The 27,169-nt window shown below is 37.0% G+C and overlaps 2 protein-coding genes across 4 annotated transcripts; both read left to right on the top strand.

Annotated features, from left to right (window-relative positions):
• The first annotated feature begins 1,469 nt into the window (after window positions 1-1,469).
• On the top strand, window positions 1,470-6,724 carry LOC115435114 (OX-2 membrane glycoprotein-like). 3 transcript variants are annotated; one of them, XM_030157324.1, is made up of 8 exons: window positions 1,470-1,624; window positions 3,380-3,703; window positions 3,809-4,087; window positions 4,164-4,202; window positions 4,296-4,389; window positions 4,525-4,593; window positions 4,830-5,027; window positions 6,682-6,724. In XM_030157324.1, exons 1-7 carry the CDS (start codon window positions 1,570-1,572, stop codon window positions 5,017-5,019), a joined length of 1,050 nt encoding a protein of 349 aa, XP_030013184.1. In that variant the 5' UTR covers window positions 1,470-1,569; the 3' UTR covers window positions 5,020-5,027; window positions 6,682-6,724. The 3 variants fall into 3 exon arrangements, with proteins under 3 accessions (XP_030013184.1, XP_030013192.1, XP_030013175.1); XM_030157332.1 differs by lacking the exon at window positions 6,682-6,724 and having other exon boundaries at window positions 4,845-5,406; XM_030157315.1 differs by lacking the exon at window positions 6,682-6,724 and having other exon boundaries at window positions 4,830-5,406.
• Window positions 6,725-8,090: 1,366 nt separating this feature from the next.
• LOC115431631 (OX-2 membrane glycoprotein-like) lies at window positions 8,091-22,264 on the top strand. Its single transcript, XM_030152179.1, has 7 exons — window positions 8,091-8,126; window positions 15,078-15,401; window positions 15,507-15,785; window positions 15,862-15,900; window positions 15,994-16,078; window positions 16,214-16,282; window positions 22,225-22,264. The coding sequence occupies exons 2-7, from the start codon at window positions 15,146-15,148 to the stop codon at window positions 22,262-22,264; spliced, it is 768 nt and encodes a 255-aa protein (XP_030008039.1). The 5' UTR covers window positions 8,091-8,126; window positions 15,078-15,145.
• The last annotated feature ends 4,905 nt before the right edge of the window (window positions 22,265-27,169 follow it).

The following is a 27,169-nucleotide window of genomic DNA, read 5'->3' as shown; positions in this document are numbered from 1 at the left end:
TTTTCATTTTAATCCATTTTAATATTTTGCACAACATGCAGGGTTGGTATGGGTTCTTGAAATCCTTGAAAATGTTTGAATTTCAATGTTCAATGAAATATATTTATATAGCACCAAATCATAACAAAAGTTGTCTCACGACACCTTTCCTTTCCTTTTACAGCTGGTCAAAACCAGACTGTTAAGCCAATTCACAGACACTAACAGAATCCTCCAGGAGCAAACAGTTGGTGTTAGTGTAGAGGAAAAACAACCTTTTAACAGACAGAAACCTGGAGCAGACCCTGACTCCTGGAGGATGGTCATCTGTCTTGACCAGTTGGGGTTAAAGAGAGAGGGTTAAAGGAAGAGAGAGAGAGAGAGAGAGACTGGAGGAGGGGGGAGACACGTAGATGCACAGCAAACTGAACTGGAACTGTTAAAAAGTAGAACAGCTGGTGTTAGTATAATTACAGATAACTAGAACTAATGTCCATAACTGTTAATACTACTACTGCAAGTACAAGTACTCACAGTGGATATACTACTACTGCAACTGTTAGTACCAATAATAGAAACCTCCACCATCTATGGAAAAATATAATTAACTGTCACAACTATATGGATAAATGAGTGATGATGATGAAGGCAGGAGAGAAGGACCACAGCAGCAGGTCCAGAGATGATCCAGGAAAAACCTGTCAAGTTGGTAACATGTATTTGCTAAACCTCTGATCCTAGAACAGCCCCTGGGTTAACTTCATTCATTGCTTCATATCACCACTATTAATATATTAATAAGTGCTGTGGGTGCTGCACTTATGAGACACACTGGTTTAATATTCCCAGTGGAAGTATGAACACAAATGTCTGTCCATTCAGGATTTAAGGGTGTATTTTCTCTGTCCACTCCTCTTTTTTGCAGATCGTCATTTCCCCTTACTTTCCTCTCCCTGTCTCACTCGTCTTTTTTTAAACTTTAGTGTAGAACTTGAATGCACAGACCTGATTGGCTGTCACGTATCACATGGGATTCTTTCCAGTCATCCAATTGGTCTGTGCGTTTCCTCATCCACTAAACCACCACTACTGACGAAACCGTAAGACTGTCACCTGTTCAAATAGAAGTGTCTCACCACCGCCTGTAGGTCCGGGTTCCATATGGGATAGCTTCTGGGTTCGGACCCGAGCCGCGGTCTGGTAGTGACCTCTGCAATAAAGATAAAAAGCGGCAAAATTATCTATGACGTCACAAGAGTCATAAAACGTAGGATCCAAAGTGAAAGTACTACCGTAACCTGTCCAGTTGGACTGTTCCATTAGACGGTGAAACAGGGGAAACTTACGCATGACATGATGTAAATATAAAGATTTTAAGACCAAAACAACACATATACACATCGTACTTATTAGAACATTCTCCATTTAAATGCAGTTATTATACTGAATATTTATATTTATTCATAACATAACGTTTGACATAATTATTTCCATATTAGTAACCTATGGTTAAATCCTATTTGGTTCTGACCACCTGGATGCATCTTAGCGGCAGATTCAAATGTAACTGTAACTAAAGCTGTTGAAAACATGTCTCATCACAGGTTTGTGTTTCTCCTTCTGTGGTTTGGAGCCTTTACTAAAGGTAAGAAACAAATGCTTTTCACTCTATTTAATAGTAAATGGATAGTTTTGAAATCTGTGTTTGATGTCGTTAGGATGAGATGAAATCAGGATTACTTTAAGATGTTTTGCTTTTAAATGTAACGTTCATTCTTTGATTATCTGAACCTGCTTTATCCTCACTATGAATGTATATTTGGTCTCTATTAAACTTGCTTTATTTTTCTGTGTAGTAGATAAAGGCAAAACTGTCATTTTGGGGAACAGATTACAAAATATGTTCATCTGTTTTATTTGACAGATTTGGAAATAATGACTGAAATAATAATCCAATATGAATTTTAATTATTCAATATAACAATTATTCTGCTTTCAGCAATGTTTTGACGTTCTGTTCTTGGAAAATTGTTTCTGGATTGTTTTGCATCTTAAATTTCTCTTCAGTTACGTATTGAGAACATAGAATTTATGTTGCTTTTAATTTAAATTGACTTATTTTTTCATTAACTCACAAAGACCCAGTGGTACTTTTGTTCCAGTTCCTACGTGAATTTTTTTAAAAGTGATTTATCACCATTTACTGTAATATTTTCCTCTTTATTTTAAGTGTTTTCAGTATAAATCCTGTACTTTCCTATTTTTAATTTACTGATCATGTGGATGTTCATTTAAGCTCAAACAGAGAAAACTGAGGAAAAACTGACTTTTTTTTAGTACAATCTATCATTAACTGAACATAAACCCTGTGTGTCCACCCACTGTCACTCCGTGTTTTTTTTTTTTTTTTTTTTCCTTCAATTTCATTCATTTTGTGGCAAATTTTGTTCTTGTTGCTTTTTATTGTTGTTTTCTTAAACATTTTTCTTCATTTTATTGATCACTTTGGCTGTTTTTGTTCATCTTGGTACTTATTTTTTCTGTTTTATTTAATTTTGGTTATTTTTCCTTAATCTGTCATGTTATTTAGGTTTTGTAAAGTTTGGATTCATTTTTGTTGATTTTATTTTTTAATATACATAAACCACCAACTGTCATTGATCCAACTCCATGGGTTTTACTGGTGAATCAGTGTCGTAGAGGATGACATTTTGTCACCTATTTTATTCTTTTTCTTCAATTTTTTTCAGTCTGTGGTTTACTTTGTTCATGATACTTATTATTTTATTAATTTCTTATTAGTTTTTATTCATTTTATCAATTACTTTGCCTCTTGTTCATTTTGTTGCTTTTTTTGTTTTGTTTTACTTTATTTTAATACATTTTTTGCTTATTTTTTTCACATTATTTATTATTTTAGAGGGGTTTTTTATTATTAGTTTTTGTTCATTTTATCCACTGTCACTGATCCAACTTCCATAGGTTTTTCTGGTGAGTCAATATTGTAGAAGATGACGGTTTTTCCATGTTCACTACGGAGCCTTTGAACATCCAAATGGGTCATATCTGATGACCATGAAAAAATGACCAACTGCATTTTACACCAATTATTTACATGCATTAATAGGATTCGTGGATCAACAGGTATTAAACAGTTTAGATCAGTAGATGGTTTTGGTCACTGGTGGATGTTTGGGTCTTTATGGGCAAAACTTGTAAAAGCAAACATATGTCTTTTCAGTGATTTTTTTTTGTAACTCATATTTCCACATAAGTAAACATTTATGGCTCATTTATGAGATGTCTTTACTTATCACTACTTTGTGAGAGTCATTTAATTTATTCCCAAACTGTATTTGTTCAAAACATTACAAATTTATTTGTGTTTTCCTTCATTCAGGTGTAAATGCCGAGGTTCAGACTATTGCAGTGAAGGCAGGAGGTGAAGCCTTCCTCAACTGTCACCTCATGAAATCTGAAGATGTTGTGCAAGTCACATGGCAGAAGATTTCACCGGAGAGGAATCTGGCCACCAATAGCAAGTACTTTAACCCAAGAGTGAATCCAGCGTTCAGAGACAAGGTGGAGTTTAAAGATGCTGGACTGCAGAACAGCACCTTAATTATCAGGAATGTGAACCAGCAGGATGAAGGATGTTATAACTGTCTGTTTAACATCCAACACCAGGGGGCTATCACCTGCAAAACTTGCCTCCAGATCTATGGTAAAAACCTTCCTGCATCATTGAATGTGTGTTTCTTTTCTTCGATATCAGTGGAAATTCCTGCTCTTGAACCCACTCATGTATGTTCATGTGTTTTCCTTGCAGAGCTGAATGAACCTGTTCTACATGTCAGTAAATCGTCCTCTACTGCAGAGTTCATTGTGTCCTGTTCAGCCACTGGTCGACCTGCTCCCACTGTCACTCTGAGTGTCCAGGGACAAAACTTTTCACACACCAGTACCGTCAGAGTCCCCAACACTGACGGTACAGTGACGGTCAACACTACAGCTGTACTGTCAGGTCTGCACAGAACCAGTACTAGAGTTAGATGTTCAGTCCGACTGGCCTTTGGTTCTGAGACAGAGGTGTTTACAACCATTCCTGGTAAGAAATGTTTTCAAAGACACACACTTATAGTCTGGTGATTAGTTTCTTTTCATGGTTTGTTTTTTTTCCACAGGTTTTGATGAGGAACGTTCACCCAGTGACAGTGATGACAGTAAGTTCAGTCCACATGGACTCAGACCACTAACTCTTCTGTTATGTTGTTACTTTATAAATGTTAAAGGGTTTTTTCCTCTTTTTCTCACAGGTTTGACTTGGATCATTGTGTCTGTGGTTCTGGTCTGTGCTGCTGCTGCTGTCATTGTTATCGTCACATCTTTGTTCAAAATACATATGAAATGGTACTTTTCATGTTTCAACTCAGTGTCCACTTTTTATAATTGTTGACTTGGATGATTCACTGAGACAGATGTTTTACACCACACACAGATACATCACTGACAAATGTTGAACTTGGACCTTTCTTCATCTTTCAGTCTTTCTCACAGTGACCATGAGGAGAATGAAGATGAGGAAGCGGGAAAGGAACTGAAAGACACTCATGAGTAAGTCTTTATAATATGTTTATAATAGAATTGTACTGGATTTATGGGTTAATATTTCAGTTGTGAAACTTTACAAAATCAAATTCTAGTGCAGTCCACATTTCATGATTTTATACTGAATATTCAGCAGTTGTTTCCGTAGTAACAGCTGCTCAGTTTTATTTAGCAACAGAAATACTGTACAAATAACATTGTAGTAAAGTGTGTGTAACTCTACTGTGTTTTTGCCGGAGCAGAACACCACTGGCCAGAACACCACTGACCAGAACACCAGTGGCCAGAACACCATCAACCAAAATACTGCTCAGTGAGGAGAATGAAGTGACTTCCACTGATTCTTTGAGGAAGAGGGGATCTGCTGAGAAGAATCAACCAAGGGCCAACCCAGAGCTGAAAACCCCAGCAAACAGAAGATTGAATCTGTAGTGTCAAAAGTAAGAAGACTCGGCTGAACACCTTTAAATTGTACTTTTCCTATTTCCTATTTCATGCTTTGATATGTGATTTAATCACAGAAATACTTTCTAGTTATCTAATATTTAATTTTAGCTTCTTTTTACTTGGATTTATTCATTTTTTATCACATTCATGACATTCTTGTCACATTTTTTTATTTTAATACCTTTTAATATTTTGCACAAAATGCAGGGTTGGTATGGGTGCTTGAAATCCATGAAAATGTTTGAAATTCAATGCTCAATCAAATTTTATTTATATTGCGCTAAATCATAACAAAAGTTGTCTCATGACACTTTCCTTTTAGAGCTGGTTGAAACCAGACTCTTAAGCCAATTCACAGACACTAACAGAATCCTCCAGGAGCAAACAGTGGGTGACAGTGGAAGAAAAAACATTCTTTTAACAGACAGAAACCTGGAGCAGACCCTGACTCCTGGAGGATGGTCATCTGTCATGGCATGGAGCAGAAGCCTATTAAAAATAGGTGATCTTGACCTCTTTTTCAAGGTCAAATGGCCTTACGCCTTGTGCTGTTATAATATCTTAGTACTTTGAAATATAAATATGTATGTAATGAGTTTTTCACAAAGACAGTCTTATCTAAATTATAGAGGGTATGCACGTGACGTCACCGCTAGCGGCAGTCACCTCAGTTCCGCCCACTGAGTGGCAGAAAGAGGAAGATGAGTAGCAGCGTTGGCTTCGATACCGTCTAAAGTTAAGAACAATATTTAATAAAAAAATGGAGGAGAACTGTTGTGCGATTGGTTGTATGAACCGGTTTGAAAAGCAGTCGGAGCTATTGTTTTACAGACACCGAAAGACAAAGAAAAGAGAAGTAGATGGATCCACAAATCCAGGAAACCAAACCTAGATCTGTGGATCCTGTTTGGTGTCAGCTAACATTAATTTATGCTGTATTTTTGGGTATAATCAGACCTTAAATGACATATTGTTTTGGCTAACGTTACTTCTTAGCGCAGCTCTTGGTTTCATGATCAGATCTTTCATGGTTTTTGTCTTCATTTTGTGATTCTGAACCTTGTGCTCCTACATGATTAGTAAACTAGCTTAAACTGAGGCTAACCTCGTTTTTCAAATACAGGGAAACTGGAGAATAAAGCTACGACAGTGTATTAGAGCCACATGAGAAAATAAAAACGTTTGTCACTACAAGTATGAAGTCATAAAATATCGAAATAAAACCCGTAATTTTATGAGAATAAAGTCGAATACAAAAAGAATCACAATGTTATGAGAATAAAGTCGTAGTTGTAAAAAAAACTCATAATTTAAAAAAATGTCATTTGTTTATGAGATTAAAGTCGTCATATTCCGACAATAAAGCCATAATATTACAAGAATAATGCAATTTACGAACAGGTGGGAAAAATATAATTTACCAGAATAAAGTCATACCCTGCTCATCCACAGCAGTAGTATGTGTGTTGTATAAAGTACTTGATCTGAACTAGACTCAGTAAATCTCCTCAGTCCCAGTAGATCCTGCATATATTCACTGGGGTCAGTCCACGGTCTACTGCAAATGCACTTTGGATCAGCTGGTTCTGGGCCCTGGTTTTGGACCCTGGTTGTTAGTATTGATGAAACCATGTATATTTGTTTCAGGTAAAAATAGTGATGATCCCCTACACCCTGGATGTCCAGAAACTCCATTTGTGTCCACATGTCAGTGTTCATGGACCACTTGTTCTTTGGTAGCCCGTACGGATCCATGTCCAGTCCAATTGTCCTTCATTTAATTTCTTATTTCACATTTTCCCGGTCTGGCTGTGTTTACTGCTATACTCCGTCATGTTGAGCAGGTTGGTTTTTGCCACTCAGTCTGACTTAGAGGGGCGTGGCCCGGGGAAGAATTGACGTATGTGCATACCCTCTATAGGGCAGTTAACTTACAACAGAATCTTACACTATATTTGGCCGAGGGGTATTAAAAGTGTGCAGCACGTTATGTTTTTTATTGTTTTACGATAAAAATAAAGTTATTAAGACAGTAGAATGTGCTCCTGCTGTCCGACATCTGAGGTGGTGGAAGGGCGGAGGGGGGCTATGGGTCCACATATGCCCACCTTCGGATGCCTTGGCCCCCCCCTAGGTTGGATGGCACCACAGCTGAGTCAGGGGCCAGAGCAGGCAGAGAAATAAACTGGCATGTCCATCTTATCCTTCAATTCTAAGCCCTCCTCCTCCCCTCGCCCTTCTCCAGTAAGCCCCACCTACACCCAAACCATACGACCTAGAACTCCACTCTAACTGTCATATCTTCAGACCACATCCACCATCTCATTTAATTAAACATGCACACATCTGTCACACACACACTCCTACACATGTACCCCCCCACCCCCCAAGTTGACCATGTCTTTGTCAAAAATGCTGTCTTTGTAAGATCTGTGTATTTTCTACGTTGTCATATGTCCAATAATCTTTGTATATTTTACATGTAATGTGTTGTCCATTATTGTGTGAAATGATGGTTGTGTAAATATGTGAATATGTCACTTTTTGCAAATAAAATCCGAAAAAAAGACAGTATATTGTGCATTTGGTATATTTATTGATGTGATCACATTTTACTTAGTTATACCCTTATTAATAAATGACAGACATGACTGACATATTATTATATTATTACATATATATCACATGAGTTGTAAAACGTAGGATCCAAGGTGAAAGTACTACCTGGACTGTTCCATTACGTGGTGCAACAGGTGGAACTTACACATGACATGATGTAAATGTAAAAGTTTTAAGATCAAAACAACACATACATATCACACTTAATAGAACATTCTCCATTTAAATGTGATTTATTCTGAATATTTATGTTTATTCTTGACATAACTTTTGACAATCATTTCCATATTAGTAACCCACGTTAAACCCTATTTGGTTCTGACCACCTGGCCGTCTTAGCAGTAAATCCAAATGTTTGACTGATATAAATGTGAACCAGACTTAGAACTGAAACTAAATGTGTGACTAAAGCCCTGAAAACATGTGTCATCACAGATTTGTGTGTCTCCTGTGGTTTGGAGCCTTTACTAAAGGTGAGAAACAAGTGCATTTCACTCTATTTAATAGTAAATGGATCGTTTTGAAGTCTGTGTTTGGTGTCGTTAGGATGAGATGAAATCAGGACAACTTTAAGGTGTTTTGCTTTTAAATGTACATTTGGTCTCTCTTAAACTTGCTTAATTTTTCGATGTATTAGGTAAACGCAGGACTGTCATTTTGGGGCACAGACTACAAAATATGTTCATGTGTTTTATTTTACAGATTTGGAAATAATGACTGAAAAAATGATTCAGTATGAATTGTATTTATTATTCAACAGAACAATTCTTCAGCATTAGCCTACATTTTGACATTCTGTTCTTGGAAAATTGTTTCTAGATTGTTTTGCAACTTAAATTTCTCTTCTATGGAGAACCGAACCTGCTATATGGAAAAATATACACAGATATATAAAAATGGCTTGGAAAATTAATTAATGTGCCAACAAGAAACAAAAGAAAACAAGAAACAAATGATTAAATTCTGGTGGTGATCGGGGGGGACACTTATCTGCCTTGGCAGAGGTGTACGCTCTCCGAGTGCTTTTCTTGTTGACCTTTTTTTTTTTATTCGTCATACATACCTGCATGACATATCTGCATGGATGAAAGCCCATCACCTTCAGCTGAACCTGTCCAAAACTGAACTGCTGGTCTTCCCAGCTAAGCCAACCATACAGCAGGACATCTCCATCACTATTGACTCCATACCTCTGGCTCCTACCAGTGTAGTACGTAACCTGGGAGTCATGATTGATAATCAGTTGACCTTCACAGATCATGTTGCCTCTGTCACCCGATCATGCCGTTTCACTCTGTTCAACCTAAGAAAGATCAGGCCATACCTAACCCAACAGGCCACCCAGCTCCTGGTGCAGACTATGGTTATCTCCCGTCTTGACTACTGCAATGCTCTTCTAACGGGCCTCCCAGCTTGTGTTGTCAGACCACTACAGATGGTCCAGAATGCAGCAGCGCGTCTGGTCTTCAATCAGCCTAAAAGGGCACATGTCACCCCCTTACTCATTGAGTTACACTGGCTACCCATAGCTGCCCGCATCAAATTCAAATCTTTAATCCTAGCCTACAAAATTCTCAGTGGGTCTGCTCCTACCTACTTAGGTGCACTAATAAAAGCTTATGTCGCCCCACGACCACTCCGCTCGTCTGGGGAACGTAGTCTGGTGGTCCCCAGACCTTGTACAACACAATCCAGGCTCTTTTCATGGGTCGTTCCACGTTGGTGGAACGTCCTACCAAGTGCTACAAGAACAGAGTCATCCCTGCCTATCTTCAAGAAGCTCCTGAAGACCCAGCTCTTCTGAGAGCACCTCCTGTCCTAGCACTTTCAAACATTCCATTTTAAATATTCTAATAAGGTTTTTCCCAGGATTATCACAGATTCTTCCAGGATTATCTCTGGACCTGCTGCGGTGGTCCTGCCTCTTCCCTGCCCTCATCATCACCACTCACTTATCCTCAACTGCCTCCATGTGTCTCCCCCTACTCCCCCCTTCTCCCCCAGTCTCTATCTCTATCACTCTCTTTTTCTCTTTCTTTACTCTCTCTCTTTAACCCCAACTGGTCCAGGCAGACGGCCATCCTCCAGGAGTCTGGGTCTGCTCCAGGTTTCTGCTGTTAAAGGGAAGTTTTTCCTTCCACTGTCACCAGTCACAAGTGTTTGCTCCTGGAGGATTCTGTTGGGTTTCTGTAAATTGACTTAGAGTCTGGTTTTGACCAACTCTATATATATAAGATGTCAAGAGATAACTTTTTTGTGATCTGGCGCTATATAAATAAAATTTGATTAATTGAGTGATTTAATTGGTTTTCCCCTGTAAGTCGCTTTGGAAAAAAGCATCTGCCAAATGAATAAACATAAACATACCTCCCCACTATTCCCCTTTTTGCATTTTCTTCCTCTATTTATTTCTCCAAGCCTATTTATTTCTGCATCTCTATTTTACATTTATGTGACTCCTTTTTCTTTTTCTGTGTGCATTTATGCCTCATTAGGCAAATGGGGGGGGGGGGGGGGGGGGTTCTTAAAGGTGTTTCCTGGGGTCAGCTCTTCTCTTGGTTAATTTGTATTTGGGGGCTATGCTATCAGACCAATGCATACCTGGGCTTGTGGTCTCAGTGGACAGGGAGATGAAGCTGTCATGTTTGGAAACCAGCAGAATTATTGGAGAAGAACTTTTGGAGTTTTCTGAAGATATTCCAAAGCAGTTTAGGCCCAATGCAGTCTGAGCTGAAAATCCCACAGTCACTGAGGACTTTTTACTGTTTCATGTGGATATAGAAACTGAAAGAGGGTTTCGGTCCGCTTCACATGTGGACTGACCTCTTGGACCACGTAACATGAGTGATCCAGATACAGTTACTGTGTATTGGAATCAGGGGATCCATGCATGGATGACTGAAGATGAATGATATGGATTAGAGTCCTGCAATCTGAACCAGGACTGGATCAGGATGGGCTCAGACAAAAAGGAGTGCTGATCAGTTGGAGTGGGGTTCGGTCTGTCATCTTAATTTGCAGTGAATATTTGATGATTTTAAAACTACTCATCAGGTGGGCTTACATAGACCTACTTAATATTTCATGGTGTTAATGGCTTTTAAAATAAATGTAAACCATAGCACCCCAAGTTTTAGTTTTGGTTTCTGTAGTGAAGGTGTGTTGCAGTCATTTAATAAAGGTACTGTTCACATACCACAGATGTGTAAACCAGTACATTTAACCCTTTCATGCACGAATTATGAGAACCTTCATCAAATTTTTTTCCTGAGTGTTTTTATTCCTCTTTAGGCATGAGAAAAACAATGCGATTGAAAATTTTCTTCTGAAAAATAAATAAAAAATAAAATAAAAAAAAAAAAAAATAAAAAAAATAATAATAATAATAACGAAAAAAAAAATTCTTATGAGCGTATTTTTCATGAAGTTGCAAACATGTCCACCCAGCTGGACACCACACGTTTAATTTTTGACGCACAGAAACATGTATTTTCTGATAAATTGTGTGAAAACTATGGGGAGGGCTTGTGATTCTGGGGGTTTATGCTCAGGAGAGATCTACATAATGTTACCAATTCATGCCAGAAAAGATATGTAGTGTCTTAAAACTTTAACCCTTTCATGTTAAGATTTTTTTCTTGAGTGTTTTTATTCCTCCATAGGCATGACAAAAAAAACAAACAAACAATGTGATCAAGTTGTTTTTTTCATGGAGTTACAAAAACGTCCATGCGTTTAATTTTTGAAGTAAAGAAACGTGTTTAAAACGAAATATCAGAAATTGATATTAAAACAATGAAATAAAATCTGACATTTTCTCACATTTTAATATATTCTAATACTAATTATTACTCTTTTCATGGAGATAATATGCAAAAATAAATAAATTTTAAAAAAATTTCTAAAAAATAACAATTGATTTACACTGAAACATGTTACTGCAGATCAGGTTTATCAAGAACAGGAAAGTTACAGTAATGGTCTGAATTACAGTGTATGGGATGATGCATAAGCGTCCACTATGTTGGCTGATATGGAACTGAAATAACAAAATCCATGAATATACAAGAGAACAGATATAGAATAACTGTCCACTGTAGTGACCAGTATGCATGAAAGGGTTAATGAAGATATGTGTAAAAATAAAAAAAAAGAAAAAAGAAAAAAGAAAAAAGAAAAGAACAACAAAATCCATGAATATACAAGAGAACAGCTGTAGAATAGCTGTCCACTGGAGTGACCACTATGCATGAAAGGGTTAAAGACAATCAACATAAATATGGGAACAACTGGATTTAACTGATCAGGTTCAGACACAAACATTGAAATGCCTGTCGGGTTCGAACACAACTGTGCACAACTGTTCAAACCTGAACAGCACTCCTAAGTTTTTGTCCAAACCTGGCCCACCCTGTCTGGTTGCACACACAGATCCCCTGATTCCAGTATAACTACATCTGGATCAGTCATGTTACTGGTTCACCAGCTCAGTCTCAAACTAATAAACTCTCTGTAATATTCTCTACACATGATTTAGTTTTAAGAGGTGACAAAGTATTCTACTGCCACCTACTGGATATATGATGCATTGTTTTTATACCATGTGCACAGTTAGGAGTGTGTGTAGAATTGGTTCCACTGCCAGAACATGTTCACCTGCAGTCTGGTTGCTAATAACTAAGTTGATAGCACGTCATTATCCTAGCATTAACCCTTTCATGCATAGTGGTCACTACAGTGGACAGCTATTCAAAGCTATTATCTTATATATTCCTGGATTTTATTGTTTTAGTTCCATATCAGCCAATAAAGTGAACGTACCATTGCTGTAACTTTGCTGTTCTTGATAAACCTGATCTGCAGTAACATGTTTGAGTGTAAGTCAATTCCTTGTTATTGTTATTAGACTATAATTAACTTAAAACAATTTTTTTTTTTTTTTTTGCATATTATCTCCATAAAGTGAGTAATAACTAATATTAGAGTATGTTAAAATGTGACAAAACATCAGATTAGCAGGATTAAAAATATATATATTTCATAGTGTTCACACAGAATATTAGTAAATGCATGTTTCTTTGCTTCAAAAAATTTAACTCATGGTGTCCTGATGAGTGGATATTTTTGCATTTCCATGAAAAATCGGTTCGTTAAAAAAATAAATGAATAAAAAAAAATCAATTGCAGTGTTTTTTTTTCATGCCTAAAGAGGAATAAAAATACTTAAGAAAAAATCTTGATTAAGGTTCTCATAATTCATGCATGAAAGGGTTAATTGTACACACTATACAAAGGAAAACAGTTTCTCTGTTACTATATCTACATGAAACAGAGACCACAAACCCTGGTATGCCCGATCAGTTCTGCACCACAGCCCAGCACCCTAATACAAATTGACCAATGGGCGAAGAGCTGACCCCAGGACATACCTTTAACCCTTTCATGCATAGTGGTCACTACAGTGGACAGTTACTCTACAGCTTTACTCTTGTATATTCATAGGTTTTGTTGTTTTAGTTCCATATCAACCAACACAGTGGACACTTATGCATCATCTCATAAACTGTAATTCATACCATTATTGTAACTTTGCTGTTCTTGATTGGTTCTTGAGTGGAAATCAATTGTTAATATTTATTTTTTGCATATTATCTCCATGAAGTGAGTAATAACTAGGATTAGAATATGTTAAAATGTGAGAAAACATAAGATTAGCTGCATTAAACATGGTTTCATTTCACTGTTTTCATATCACTTGATGATATTGGGTTTTAAATACATGTTTCTTTGCTTCAAGAATAAAATTCATGGTGTAGCTGAGTGGACATTTTTGTAACGCCATGAAAAACAGGTTGATTTAACAAAAAAAAAAAAAAAAAATCAATCACATTGTTGTTTTTTTTTCAAGCCTAAAGAGGAATAAAAACACTCAGGAAAAAAAAATCTTGATTAAGGTTCTGATAATTCATGCATGAAAGGGTTAAAGACCACCTCCCTCATTTGCATACTGAGGCATAAATGCACACAGAAAAAGAAAAAAGAGTCACATAAATGTAAAATACAGATGCAGAAATAAACAGGCTTGGAGAAATAAATGGAGGAAGAAAATGCAAAAAGGGGAATAATGGGGAGATAAATATGAATATGATTTAAAAAAAAAAAACAATCAATTAAGAATAACATGTCAGATGAAAATAAAATACAGAAATAAATAAGGAAAGCGATAAAGAAAATGTAAATAGAAAACAATGCAGATATAAATGCAAGGATAAAAATTAAAGAAGGAGAAATATAAATAACGACAAATTAAATAAATAAATGGTACAGAAAATGAAATGTTAAAGTAAATAAATGAGTTTTGATTTTTTTTTTTTTTTTTTTTTTTGGATCATGCATTGGCACATATATTAATTTATCAAGTCATTTGTATATTTCTGAATATATTTTTCAATATGGCAGGTTTGGTCCTCCATACTCTTCAGTTACATGTTGAGAAAATTCAAACTCCATGGGCTTATTATTTTTTTCTTCACTTTCATTCAATCTGTGGCTTATTTTGTCATGGTTGCTTTTTATTTTTGTTTTCTTATTCATTTTTCTTAATTTTATTAATCACTTTGGCTGTTTCTGTTCATCTTGTTACTTATTTTATTCTTTTTTCTTAATTTTGGTTATGTTTGATTTTTCTGCCATGTTGTTTAAGTTGTGTGAAGTTTTAATTCATTTTTGTTTATTTTATTATTTAAAATACATAAACCCAGTGTGTCCATCAGCTGTCACTGATCCAACTCCATGGGTTTTACTGGTGAATCAGTGTTGTAGAGGATAACATTCTGTATCTATTTCATTCTTTTTCTTCATTTTTTCTGTCTGTGGTTTATTTTGTTAATGTTACTTATTATTTTATTAATTTCTTATTAGTTTCTATGCATTTTAATTAATTACTTTACCTTTTTTGTTAATTTTGTTGCTTATTCTATTTTTTTATTCTATTTTTAATACATTTTTCCCTTATTTTTTCACATTATTATTATTATTATTATTATTATTATTATTATTATTATTATTATTATTATTATTATTTATTTTTAAGTTTGTTTGTTTTTTAATTATTTTTTGTTCATGTTATTCATGTCATTAATCCAACTCAATGGGTTTTACAGATGAATCAATGTTGTGGAGGATGACGGTGTTTCCATGTTCACTACGGAGCCTTTGAACGTCATGTGTCTTTTCTCTGATATTTTTTTTTAATACCTCATATTTCCGCATAAGTAAACACTTATGGCTCTGCTTTCAGAGCCATAAGTGTCTCATTTATGAGACATCTTTACTTATCACTACTTTCTCAGAGTGGTCTAATTTATTCCCAAACTGTATTTGTTCAAAACATTACATATTTATTTGTGTTTTCTCTCATTCAGGTGTAAATGCTGAGGTTCAGACTATTGCAGTGAAGGTAGGAGGTGAAGCCTTCCTCAGCTGTCACCTCATGAAATCTGAAGATGTTGTACAAGTCACATGGCAGAAGATTTCACCTGAGATGAATCTGGCCACCAATAGCAAGTACTTTAGTCCAAGAGTGAATCCAGAGTTCAGAGACAAGGTGGAGTTTAAAGATGCTGGACTGCAGAACAGCACCATAATTATCAAGAATGTGAAGCAGCAGGATGAAGGATGTTATAACTGTCTGTTTAACATCCAACACCAGGGGGTTATCATCTGCAAAACCTGCCTCCAGATCTATGGTAAAAACCTTCCTGCATCATTGAATGTGTCTTTCTTTTCTTCGATACCAGTGGAAATTCCTGCTCTTGAACCCACTCATGTATGTTCATGTGTTTTCCTTGCAGAGCTGAATGAACCTGTTCTACATGTCAGTAAATCGTCCTCTACTGCAGAGTTCATTGTGTCCTGTTCAGCCACTGGTCGACCTGCTCCCACTGTCACTCTGAGTGTCCAGGGACAAAACTTTTCACACACCAGTACCGTCAGAGTCCCCAACACTAACGGTACAGTGACGGTCAACACTACAGCTGTACTGTCAGGTCTGCACAGAACCAGTACTAGAGTTAGATGTTCAGTCCGACTGGCCTTTGGTTCTGAGACAGAGGTGTTTACAACCATTCCTGGTAAGAAATGTTTTCAAAGACACACACTTATAGTCTGGTGATTAGTTTCTTTTCATGATTTGCTTTTTTTCCACAGGTTTTGATGAGGAACGTTCACCCAGTGACAGTGATGACAGTAAGTTCAGTCCACATGGACTCAGACCACTAACTCTTCTGTTATGTTGTTACTTTATAAATGTTAAAGGGTTTTTTCCTCTTTTTCTCACAGGTTTGACCTGGATCAGTGTGTCTGTGGTTCTGGTCTGTGCTTTTGCTTTCATCATCACATTTTTGTTCAAAAAATACATGAAATGGTACTTTTCATGTTTCAACTCAGTGTCCACTTTTTATAATTGTTAACTTGGATGATTTATTGAGACAGATGTTTAACACCACACACAGATACATCACTGACAAATGTTGAACTTGGACCTTTCTTCATCTTTCAGTTTTTCTCACAGTGACCATGAGGAGAATGAAGATGAGGAAGTGGGAAAGGAACTGAAAGACACTCACGAGTAAGTCTTTATAATATATTTATAATAGAATTGTACTGGATTTATGGGTTAATATTTCAGTTGTGAAACTTTACAAAATCAAATTGTAGTGCAGTCCACATTTCATGATTGTATACTGAATTTTCAGCTGTTGTTTCCATAGTAACAGCTGCTCAGTTTTATTTAGTGACAGAAATACTGTACAAATAACATTGTAGTAAAGTGTGTGTAACTCTGCTGTGTTTTTGCCGGAGCAGAACACCATTGACTAGAACACCATCAACCAAAATACTGCTCAAGGAGGAGAATAAAGTGACTTCCACTGATTGTTTGAGGCAGAGGGGATCTGCTGAGAGGAATGAACCAAGGGCCAACCCAGAGCAGAAACCCCCAGCAAAAAAAAGATTGAATATTTTGTGTCAAAAGTAAGAAGACTCGGCTGAACAGCTTTAAATTGTACTTTTCCTATTTTCTATTTCATGCTTTGATATGTGATTTAATCACAGAAATTCTTTCTAGTTTTCTAATATTTAATTTTAGCTTCTTTTTATTTGGATTTATTCATTTTTATCATGTTCATGACATTCTTGTCACATTTTTCATTTTAATACATTTTAATATTTTGCACAAAATGCAGGGTTGGTATGGGTGCTTGAAATCCTCGAAAATGTTTGAATTTCAATGTTCAATCAAATTTCATTTATATAGCGCTAAATCATAACAAAAGTTGTCTCATGACACTTTCCTTTTAAAGCTGGGTGAAACCAGACTCTTAAGCCAATTCACAGACAGTAACAGAATCCTCCAGGAGCAAACAGTGGGTGACAGTGGAAGAAAAAACATTCTTTTAACAGACAGAAACCTGGAGCAGACCCTGACTCCTGGAGGATGGTCATCTGTCTTGACCAGTTGGGGTTAAAGAGAGAGAGTTAAAAGAAGAGAGAGAGAGAGAGATTGGGGGAGGGGGGAGATGGGGGGAGACAAATAGATGCACAACAAACTGAACTGGAACTGTTAAAAAGTAGAACAGCTGGTGTTAGTATAATTGCAGATAACTAGAACTAATGTCCATAACTGTTAATACTACTACTACAAGTACAAGTACTAACAGTGGATATACTACTACTGCAACTGTTAGTACCAATAATAGAAACCTCCACCATCTGTGTAACTACATAATAAACACTATCACAACTATGTGGATAAATGAGTGATGACGATGAAGGCAGGAGAGAAGGACCACAGCAGCAGGTCCAGAGATGATCCAGGAAAAACCTGTGAGGACATAAAGTACAGAGACTCCAGGGAAGAAGTCAAGTCGGTAACATGTATTTGCTGGGGCATGAATAGAGGAGGAGAGAGGAGGTCAGAGAAGAGGAGGAGCAGAGAGGAGGTCAGTGTATCATGATGAGTCTCCCAGTCTAAGCCTGTAGCAGCAGAACTAAGCCTGAGCCGCCCTAACTGTAAGCTTCATCCAAAAGGAGAGTTTTAAGTCCACTTTTAAAGATACGGACCGAGGCAGGGAGCTGGTTCCACAATAGAGGAGCTTGATAGCTGAAGGCTTTAGGTCCAGTCATACTTTTGGAGATTCTAGGAACTACCAGCAAGCCTACATGTCAAGGGCATAGTGCTCACACACACACACACACACACACACACACACACACACACACACACACACACACACACTCCTACACATGCACTCACCCCCCCAAGTTGACCATTTCTTTGTCAAAACTGTAGCTGTCTGTGTAAGATCTGTGTATTTTCTACGTCGTCACATGTCCAAAAATCTTTGTGTATGTTACGTGTAGTGTGTTGTCCACTATTGTTGTGTGAAACGATGGTTGTGTAAATATGTGTATGTCTCACTTCTTGCAAATAAAATATTATAAAAAAGACAGTATAATGTACATGTGGTATATTTATTGATGTGATCACATTTTACTTAACCTTTTAACCCCTGAGCCATGATTCCAGGTAAACGTGCTGCTGTGAATTGTCTTCTATTTCAGTGTCATAAAAGCTGCTGTGAGTATGGACTTGTGTTCCTTGTCTTCAGTTGTTTTACTTTATTGTGTGTTTTAGGGTCAAAACAGGGTGGAATAACAGAAAAAGACAAAGAGAGGAATTGAAGTTTGACAGGTTTTTACTAAATACAGCGCTCAGAATGTTCATGAATAAGAGATTTAGGATGTTGAACATGAACTGTGAACTGGAATGCACTGAATAACAAGTATTTGAATTGAATTTTGGCCCAGTAGTATTTGTTTTTTTTTGAGGGGGGGGCTTTTTTTTTCCTATATCAGTCCAGCTGCTTTTTGACACCTGGTTGAACTCCAAAACTTGGTAAAAACACAGTAGAAAAAATAAAGGAAAATCACCACAACACTGGAAACAACAGTAAAAACAAAAAACAAGGAAAATGGTGTAAAAAAAACAAAACAAGCCAAACTGTCTATTTCTGCTCTGTATTTTACCCCCCATTACATAGCCAGGGTGGGGGTGGGGGGTGCACTCAGCATACTCAGATGTCTATGGAAAGAACAAAGTCTATTTGATCAACACGTTTGGAATTTTTTCCTATCGAGCAAACGGTTACATTTTTATGAATATTTAAAATAAATCATACATTCAGAACGCTCACCGCAGACACGTCAGGGGTTAAAGGGTTAATTCTGCCTATATCAATAAATGACAGATCATGACTGATAATATTTGGCACTGATACCTGACCTTATCTTTTGGTGCCAGTTGAGCTGAAGTGATAACGCACAAAGCCTCCAGTACCACAAAAACATAATGCACTGCACTGTTCCGTGTCTGCTTTTTTCTTCAAGAGCGTTTCTACAAAGTAAGGGTGGAATCGACAAATTCTGATCATGCAGATGTAGTTTTATAAAAAATAAAAGGTATTTAGTAGAGAATATAGAGAATATTTGAATCAATATCAGTTTAAGATTCAGGTTTGTGTATTCAGTTTGTTTGGGCAGTTGCACACATGGAGCACACTTTGCAGATAAATATGAAGAACAAGCCCTTAGATCGGAGGAAACAAATGTCAGAGAAACCATTGCCATTTGTTGCACTGCATTCAAAATATTAGCAGTGCATTATCATTATACTTCTACTTTATATTCAGCTTCATTCATCACTTCACTTGTCATGTATCTGTGTTGTTTCAGTATTTTTTAGTAAAACAGTGCAGACAATATAAACTCAACCACAATAACATGTTCATGAATGTCAGGTGGTCCACTCCAGATGTTGATAAAGATACAACATAGAAAGAAGAAACATGTGAAAGTGTCAGTGCAGGTAAATCATGTTTTATTTAGTTAATTTGTCAGATGTTAAATCTCTGCACATAAACCATTATTCTGCTACTTGTTTTGATTCTGTTTTCAGTGTCCATTTGTGACAGGTGTAGTAGACCACTGTCAGGGTCCAGTGAGCCCCCTTGTGTCCATTTCATGTACTGCACTTCATGTTGAACACCATCATAAATTGCAGCTGTCTTGGTTCTTTTGTTGTTAACTGCAGTTTATTAACCCTTTCATGCATAGTGGACAGTTATTCTACAGCTGTTCTATTGTATATTTATGGATTTTGTTGTTTTAGTTCCATATCAGTTAACACAATGGACGCTTATGCATCATCCCAAACACTGTAATTCATACCATTACTGTAAATTTGCTGTTGTAGATAAACCTGATCTGCACTAACATGTTTGATTATAAAAAAAAAAAAAGCAAATTGTTATTAAACTGTAATTAACAGTTTTTTTTTTTTTTGTTTTTTTTTTTGCGTATAATCTCCATGCAGGTATTGTTGAAATGTGAGAAAACATCAAATTAGCAGCATTAAAAATGTTTTTATCTCAGTTTTCACACAGTACATGAGTAGATGCATGTTTCTTTGCTTCTAAAATTAAATGCATGATTTTGTAACTCCATGTAAAATCGGTTCATAAAAAAAAAAATTGATCATATTGGGTTTTTTTCATGCCTAAAGAGGAATAAAAACACTTAAGAAAAAATAAATCTTGATTAAGGTTCTCATAATTCATGCAAGAAAGGGTTAATGACATTGGTGTTAGTTTGTGTATATTTTCCATCCAACCACAGCTAACCTACAGAAGTGTGTGTTGGTGTGTGTGTGTGTGTGTGTGTGTGTGTGTGTGTGTGTGTGTGTGTGTGTGTGTGTGTGTGTGTGTGTCATTGAGGACGATCATCAACCCTTTCATGCATAGTGGTCACTCCAGTGGACAGTTATTCTACGGCTGTTCTATTGTTTATTCATGGGTTCTGTTGTTTTAGTTCCATATCAGGACTCTTATGCATCATCCAAAACACTGCAGTTCATACAATTACTGTAACTTTGCTGTTCTTGATAAACCTGATCTGCAGTAACATGTTTTAGTGGAAATCAATTGCTAATTGGTATTAGACTGTAATTAACAAACAAATTATTATTAATTTTTTTTGCATACCCTCCTGAGACCCAGCAATGCATTTTGTCCTCTGTAGGGGACAAAAGTTTGACAGTTTTACTTTAAAAATGCTGTCCATTACAAAGGACATTCCATTAAAAAAATCAATCAATAAATAAAAATAGTTTTAAAAATGTATCTGAAAAAACTGTTGCATTATGCAGTTTCCAATTAAGAAAATTTTTTAATGTAAAAAAGCTAAAACTGTCCATTTCCTGGGTCTGAAATGAATGAAATGAGTAATAACTAATATTAGAGTGTGATAAAATGTGAGAAAACAGGAGCAATTTAGCAATTAGTGGCATTAAAAATGCTTTTATTTCATAGTTTTCACACAGTATATCACTTTGTGATGATGATTTTTATAGAAATGTTTCTTTGCTTCAAAACTTAAATGCATGGTGTCCAGCTGAGTGGACATTTTTGTAACTCCATGAAAAATATGTTCATTTAAAAAAAAAAAAAAATCAATTGTTTTGTTTTTTTCATGCACAAAGACACTCAAGAAAAAAATATTGACTAAGGTTCTCATAATTCGTGCATGAAAGGGTTAAAGTAACTCACCTAAACTCCTGGAGCGCTGCAGTCTTTGTGACAGAACACTAAGGCCACACTTGGAAACACCAGCATCCATCCATCTACACATACATCACACTGACCAAGGCAGCTCATTATGATGTGATGTAAATCTATTTGTAGACTTTTATCTGGACTATGAGACAAATGTGTGGTTTTGTCAGTGGATGCAAATAATCTTAAATGTGTTCTTTGACGTGTCCACATGAGTGTGTTGGTCCTGTGTGTGGTTGTGAACTCCTGTTTGCTGAATCATCCCAAAATTTTGCCGACTGCTCTGAGCTGATGGCAGTGGCGGTTCTAACTTGAATGACTCCATGGGCGAGACCCCCCTCAAGCCCCCCCCCCCAAAAGCACTAACAGTCTTGTTGCACCACACATTATTACGGTGAAATCACATATGCATTGAAATATTGATGTGGTGGAGCATAGTAAGCATCATAGCAAGAGTTAAAACCTGCCTAATTAACCTTAGCCCTGTTTTCCTGACATGCATAGTTATATGGACAGAACATCTGCATACCTTTATCTACTGCCCGTTTCTCTTCTTTTATCTTTTTCCTAACTTGGGCACCTGGTGCTTTTGGCCTTTTCTTATCCATCTCAGGTTATTTGGCAATTGTGAATAAACCGATTTCCCATGCCCCAACACTGTCACAGACAACCAGGGGTCAAGACTAAACCAATTCACCTTGGAGGTGCATTACAATTTTTTCTGTTATTTCACACAAACCAAAAAAAATAAAAATATACATGGACTATAGGCCTGTATTTATTGTGAATGAAATGTGGGTTATTTGGAAGAAAGTGGAGGTATGACTGACTTAAGCCCACTGATTCCATTAGAGTATTGTTGTATTACGTCTATCCCTCCTTTCCCCCTTGACCGTTCCAGTAAGGGGACCCAGGGGGAACTGCCCCACGCCCCCATCTGACCGCCTCCCCCTTCTGCTTCTCTTACTGTTTCAGTGTGAGAGCAGCACCATCTCAGCAAGCAGGGGTGCCTGCACAACAGAGGGGGGCGCCATTTTGCCAATTTCCTGGAACACCATAATAGATTGACTCAATGTGTATATATATTTATTTATTTATTTACTTACCTACTTACTTATCTTAAATTTATTTTTAAGAGCTCATGGCATGGTGCCCGTAATGAAATGCCCACTTCACCCATATCAGAAACTGCCCCTGGCTGATAATCTGTGAGTGTCCAACTGGTGCTGAGTAGAGTTGTGTTGGTGGTTAGTGTTGATCAGGGACTGGAACCCCAGGCATACAGGGGTTGGACAAAATAATGGAAACACCTTAAAAAAATCAAACAAAATATAATTTAATATGGTGTAGGTCCGCCTTTTGCGGCAATTACAGCCTCAATTCTCTGAGGTATTGATTCATACAACTTGTGAATTGTTTCCAAAGGAATTTTAAGCCATTCTTCAGCTAGAATACCCTCCAACTCTTTTAGAGACGATGGCGGTGGAAATCGACGTCTTACTTGAATCTCTAAAACTGACCATAAATGCTCAATAATGTTGAGGTCTGGGGACTGTGCCGGCCATACGAGATGCTCAACTTCATTAGAATGTTCCTCATGCCATTCTTTAACAATTCTAGCTGTATGGATTGGGGCATTATCATCTTGAGGTGAAGGTGTTTCCATTATTTTGTCCAACCCCTGTATATGATGGTGTTGTGGAGCTGATGGGACATGTAGACTCGTCCTCTGATGCTCTTCAGATGGGACTGTCCTTCAGCGAGGGGTTGAAGGTCCATCCTGTCCGAGTCTGGCAGATCCACTGTGTGTCCACCAGTCCAAGCAGGTCAGAGTCAGGGTTTCTCACACCACACTTTGTCCTTCTTCCACAATAATGTCTTCAAATGCATCAGCTGTGGAGAACCACCTTCTTCATCGTGATGACACAATCGCAGCCACAAGTGTCAAAACCCAGAGTAGAACTGATCCAATGAAGTGAACAAACAGCATTAAAGAGTCCAGCGTCCTTGGTTCTAATAATGTTAACTGTGTCATTGATGTTATTTGTATTGATTATGGACAGTAAATACACCTGGAACTGACTGTTGTATGGACATATAATTGCATTAGTAAAGTTTTTATCCACGTTGTTCATAAAATGACCTTTTGTTGTACCCGTCTCTGGATCAGATGATTCTGATTCCTGTGTTTAACCTTCCTCTTGTGTTAGCTTTCTGTTACCATCTCTTATGTTGACAGGTCGGTTTTCACCCCTGTCTTAAATCAGCTATAAAATACACTAAAAACAATTATCTGTCATCTAATTGGTTTCTCATCTCTTGGTTACCTTGTTAGGCTTCCTTATCCATGAAAATACTGGTTTTACTATTTTTAGTGTGGGCCTCTGGGCCTTTTTTTGTCAGTATACCCCTCGATGTGCACTCTGCAAGTCACCAACACTATAGTGAATTAACCTCACATGTTTGGACATGCACGTCTTTGCTTGTTTTGTTTGTGTGCAGGTATACTGGATAACAAAGCAAAATGAGAATCCCCAAAAGCTCACATGATTGGGAGAGGAGGTGACTGTCAGTGTGTTGGCTGACAGTGTACTTAGGATTTCAGTTTTGACTCTAATTATTGCTTTATAATCTTATTTTGAGAACTGGGTTGAAACTGACCACAACAACACAATTTCTTTTATCATAATTTAGTGAAACAATTTTTTTTGTGTTATTTTGTTGAAACAGAGGTTCCTGACAAAGTCCAAAAGCCCTGATGCATTAAACAAATTTTATGTGGCTCTTTTATGCATTTAAAACCTTAAATGGGTCTGTGCTGACTCTAACAGAAGAGGAAGGTTAATATCGCTTGGTTCCGTATACTGATGTAACCATGGAAACCATTTGGACCTGAAAGAGGAAATCTGTTCCTCAAGTTACTTAAAATAAAAGATGTAATTACAATAAAGACTAAAGTTAAACAATTCAATGTATCAGCAGTTTGTGTAGTTGAACAGCTACAGTGTGGTAAAAATACTGCATGTAAACACTGGTCAGCCTTTACACATGTTCATTTAATTGGTCAAATATTTACTTTCATAGTTTTGGATCAGATCCTGTCAGAGACATATTTCTAAATAGTGAAGTTGAGGGTCTAATTAGATCAGTTTCCTCTGATGAAATGATTGAAAAATGACATAAATGAGTTGTTTGGTCAGTTTGGATGTAGAGTTGTAGTTTCCACTCCAGACCAGGTGGTGGCAGTAAGGCTAACATTCCCGTTTGTGGACCAACAGAACACCATGGAGTGTTGTTGTTTTTTTTTTATTGGCACAAAGCAAATTTACATATAAAGAATGGGAAACTATTACAGAAGAGTAATACAGAAATATATTAGGAGACATGGTGGAATGGTGAAACAGAACTAGTGCAAATATCTGAAACAAAATAAACAAAAAGACTAAGACATTTGAAGAGTAATGAAAACAGGGGAACAAAAAAAAAATCTGACTGGACTATAGAGCACAAAGGACTGAGGCAAGATACAATTAAAACAGCAAGGACTTAGATAAACTAGAATAAAGTCTTCTGGCTTTTTTGGACATATTTACAATACACTGTAGAGATCTGTAATACTTGATAAAATCACATATAAACAAATTAAAGGAGGGGTTCGGGTTTTTTCACTTGCAACAATGAATATGATATTTACCCAAAATAATAATAAGGTTAACAATGTCTTTGATGTTAACTTCTAATGAATCCATACAATAAATAATATCACATAGAGAAAAAGACAGAATATTTTCAATTTTTAAGGGCAACCAACTGCGAATATCAACCCAAAAGGAAATGCTGTGTGGGCAATTAAAAAACAAATGTTGAATGGTTTCAGCTTCAGAGAACATGCAGTGGTTTGAACAGCTGCTGTGAGTTGTGCTGTGGACGCCAACCTGAGCTGTGGACTTAGATTCTTTCTTTGTGGACATGTTGTTAAGTTGTTACTATTGAATGTCTGCTGAATGAGGTGTTTGTTTGTGCAGGACCCATGGATGGACAGACAACCACCACTGGAACATCAGGACCATTCTCAGGCAGGTTCTCCTATCTGTGACTTTCCACTGATTTATAGATATTTAATAGTGATGACCATCAGACACACTGGTCCCTTCAATTAGTCAATCACACAGAATCCAAACATGGCTTTAGTTCAGGAGTGGATTTATTTGAACATGAATGTGACAAGAGAAGAGATGCTCATATCCATGTGTAGTCACTGAGCAGGTGAACACAACAGGAAAAGTCCAATCCAGTCCAAGTATATACAGGGTGACCCAAAAAAACGTGAATTTTTGAAGTACGTATTGGCAGACATGAGCAAGTGGCAGCACTGTGAGACAGTGACCTTGAGCAGGCATGTCCAAAGTCCGGCCCGGGGGCCAATCACGGCCCGCAGTCAGATTTTATACGGCCCACAGCTTGGGTTTTGTATTCTATTATTTATGGCCCGCTTGGACCGTTGATCCGAGTACATGAATCATAAAAGGTTCCAAATGCAGTTTCTCCTTTCACCTCATGGTGGCAGCACCACTCTAACTCTATCTGGCTCTGTGACCTCGCCGTGAACCCTTTTCGCTAATTTCTAACCACGGCGCCTGTAAATAAAAAAACGAAAGTTGACAGTGAGGGCCGCCGCTTCCAGGAGAGATGGGAATTACAATTTTTTTTCACTGAAAATCGAGGCGATTGTGTTTGCCTCATTTGTCAAGAGACTGTTGCCTTGTTTAAGGAATTCAATGTAAAGAGACACGAGCAGACAAAACATGCTAACGCATACAACACGCTAGCAGGGAGTGAGAGTGGGGAGGGAGTGAGCGAAAAAGTGAAGCAAATTCCAGCTGCTTTAAACTCACAACAGTGACTCTTCATGTGAACCTGAGTTCAGTGAATTCGCCACCAAGGCAGGATACCAAGTTGCCAGGTTAGTTGCCTCTAACTGCTGGTGTTATGTACTTGTAGATGTGACACAAAATATTACTTTCTGAATGATTTTGTGAAAGACAAGAGTAAGAGTCATATGTTTTCATCTTAAACGTTAACAGACTTTACATTACTGAGTAATATATGAGTAATGATTACTCATATAAGTCATGTTTAAAATGAATGTGGGGTTAAGATTTTTTATCAACTTGGAAGTTTAAGATACTCTATACAGTTTGTTCTATGTTATCTGACTCCAGATGTGAAAGGAAGGCAGAATTTTTTTATTTTTTTATTATTATTTTTTTTTTAAATTTGTTCACACCTGAGTGGCTTAGATTTGGTTACATTGCCATTTAAAAAAATGATATTGTGACAATGAAAATAAAATTGTTGTAGAACAGCGTATTTATATGTAATTTTTACTGTTTAAAAAATGTCTGAAGGGACCACTGGCCCCTGGCAATGTCCACATTATCAGATCTGGCCCTCTTGAAAAAAAGTTTGGACACCCCTGACCTTGAGCAAGTAAACACACCCCCATTTTAGTAACCACTGGCGGCTGTGCGAGAATTGTTCGGTAACTGTGTGATCTCAAGATTCGGTAACGTTCCCTGGCCCCCTAGATCGCCAGATTTGTCCGTTTGTGATTTTTTCTTGTGGGGCTATCTGAAGAGTAAAGTGTACACGACTCGACCAAGAACTGTGGATGAGTTAAAACAGAGAATTCAGGATGAAATTCACAGTATCCCAGCTGAGATGTTGCAGCGGCCAATGAGGAATCTCAACAGTAGATTTCAAGAATGCATTCGTACAGGAGGACGCCATCTACAGGAAGTCATTTTTAAAAAATGAAAATTCCATCATTGTTTCTTAAATGGCAT

The sequence above is a fragment of the Sphaeramia orbicularis genome, chromosome 2, assembly GCF_902148855.1.
Source record: "Sphaeramia orbicularis chromosome 2, fSphaOr1.1, whole genome shotgun sequence".
Classification (NCBI taxonomy): domain Eukaryota; kingdom Metazoa; phylum Chordata; class Actinopteri; order Kurtiformes; family Apogonidae; genus Sphaeramia; species Sphaeramia orbicularis.
The sequence above is the reverse complement of the archived record's forward strand: the minus strand, read 5'-3'. Positions and strand labels throughout refer to the sequence as shown.

Bases quoted from the DNA above. Each gene is read 5' to 3' on its own strand.
- LOC115435114 (XM_030157324.1), top strand. From the start codon at position 1,570: ATGTCTCATCACAGGTTTGTGTTTCTCCTTCTGTGGTTTGGAGCCTTT. The intron at 4,088-4,163 runs GTAAGAAATGTT...TTTTTTCCACAG, and splicing joins GGTGTTTACAACCATTCCTG to GTTTTGATGAGGAACGTTCA. The intron at 4,390-4,524 runs GTACTTTTCATG...TTCATCTTTCAG, and splicing joins TTCAAAATACATATGAAATG to TCTTTCTCACAGTGACCATG.
- LOC115431631 (XM_030152179.1), top strand. From the start codon at position 15,146: ATGAAATCTGAAGATGTTGTACAAGTCACATGGCAGAAGATTTCACCT. The intron at 15,402-15,506 runs GTAAAAACCTTC...TTTTCCTTGCAG, and splicing joins AACCTGCCTCCAGATCTATG to AGCTGAATGAACCTGTTCTA. The intron at 16,283-22,224 runs GTAAGTCTTTAT...TGACCGTTCCAG, and splicing joins GAACTGAAAGACACTCACGA to TAAGGGGACCCAGGGGGAAC.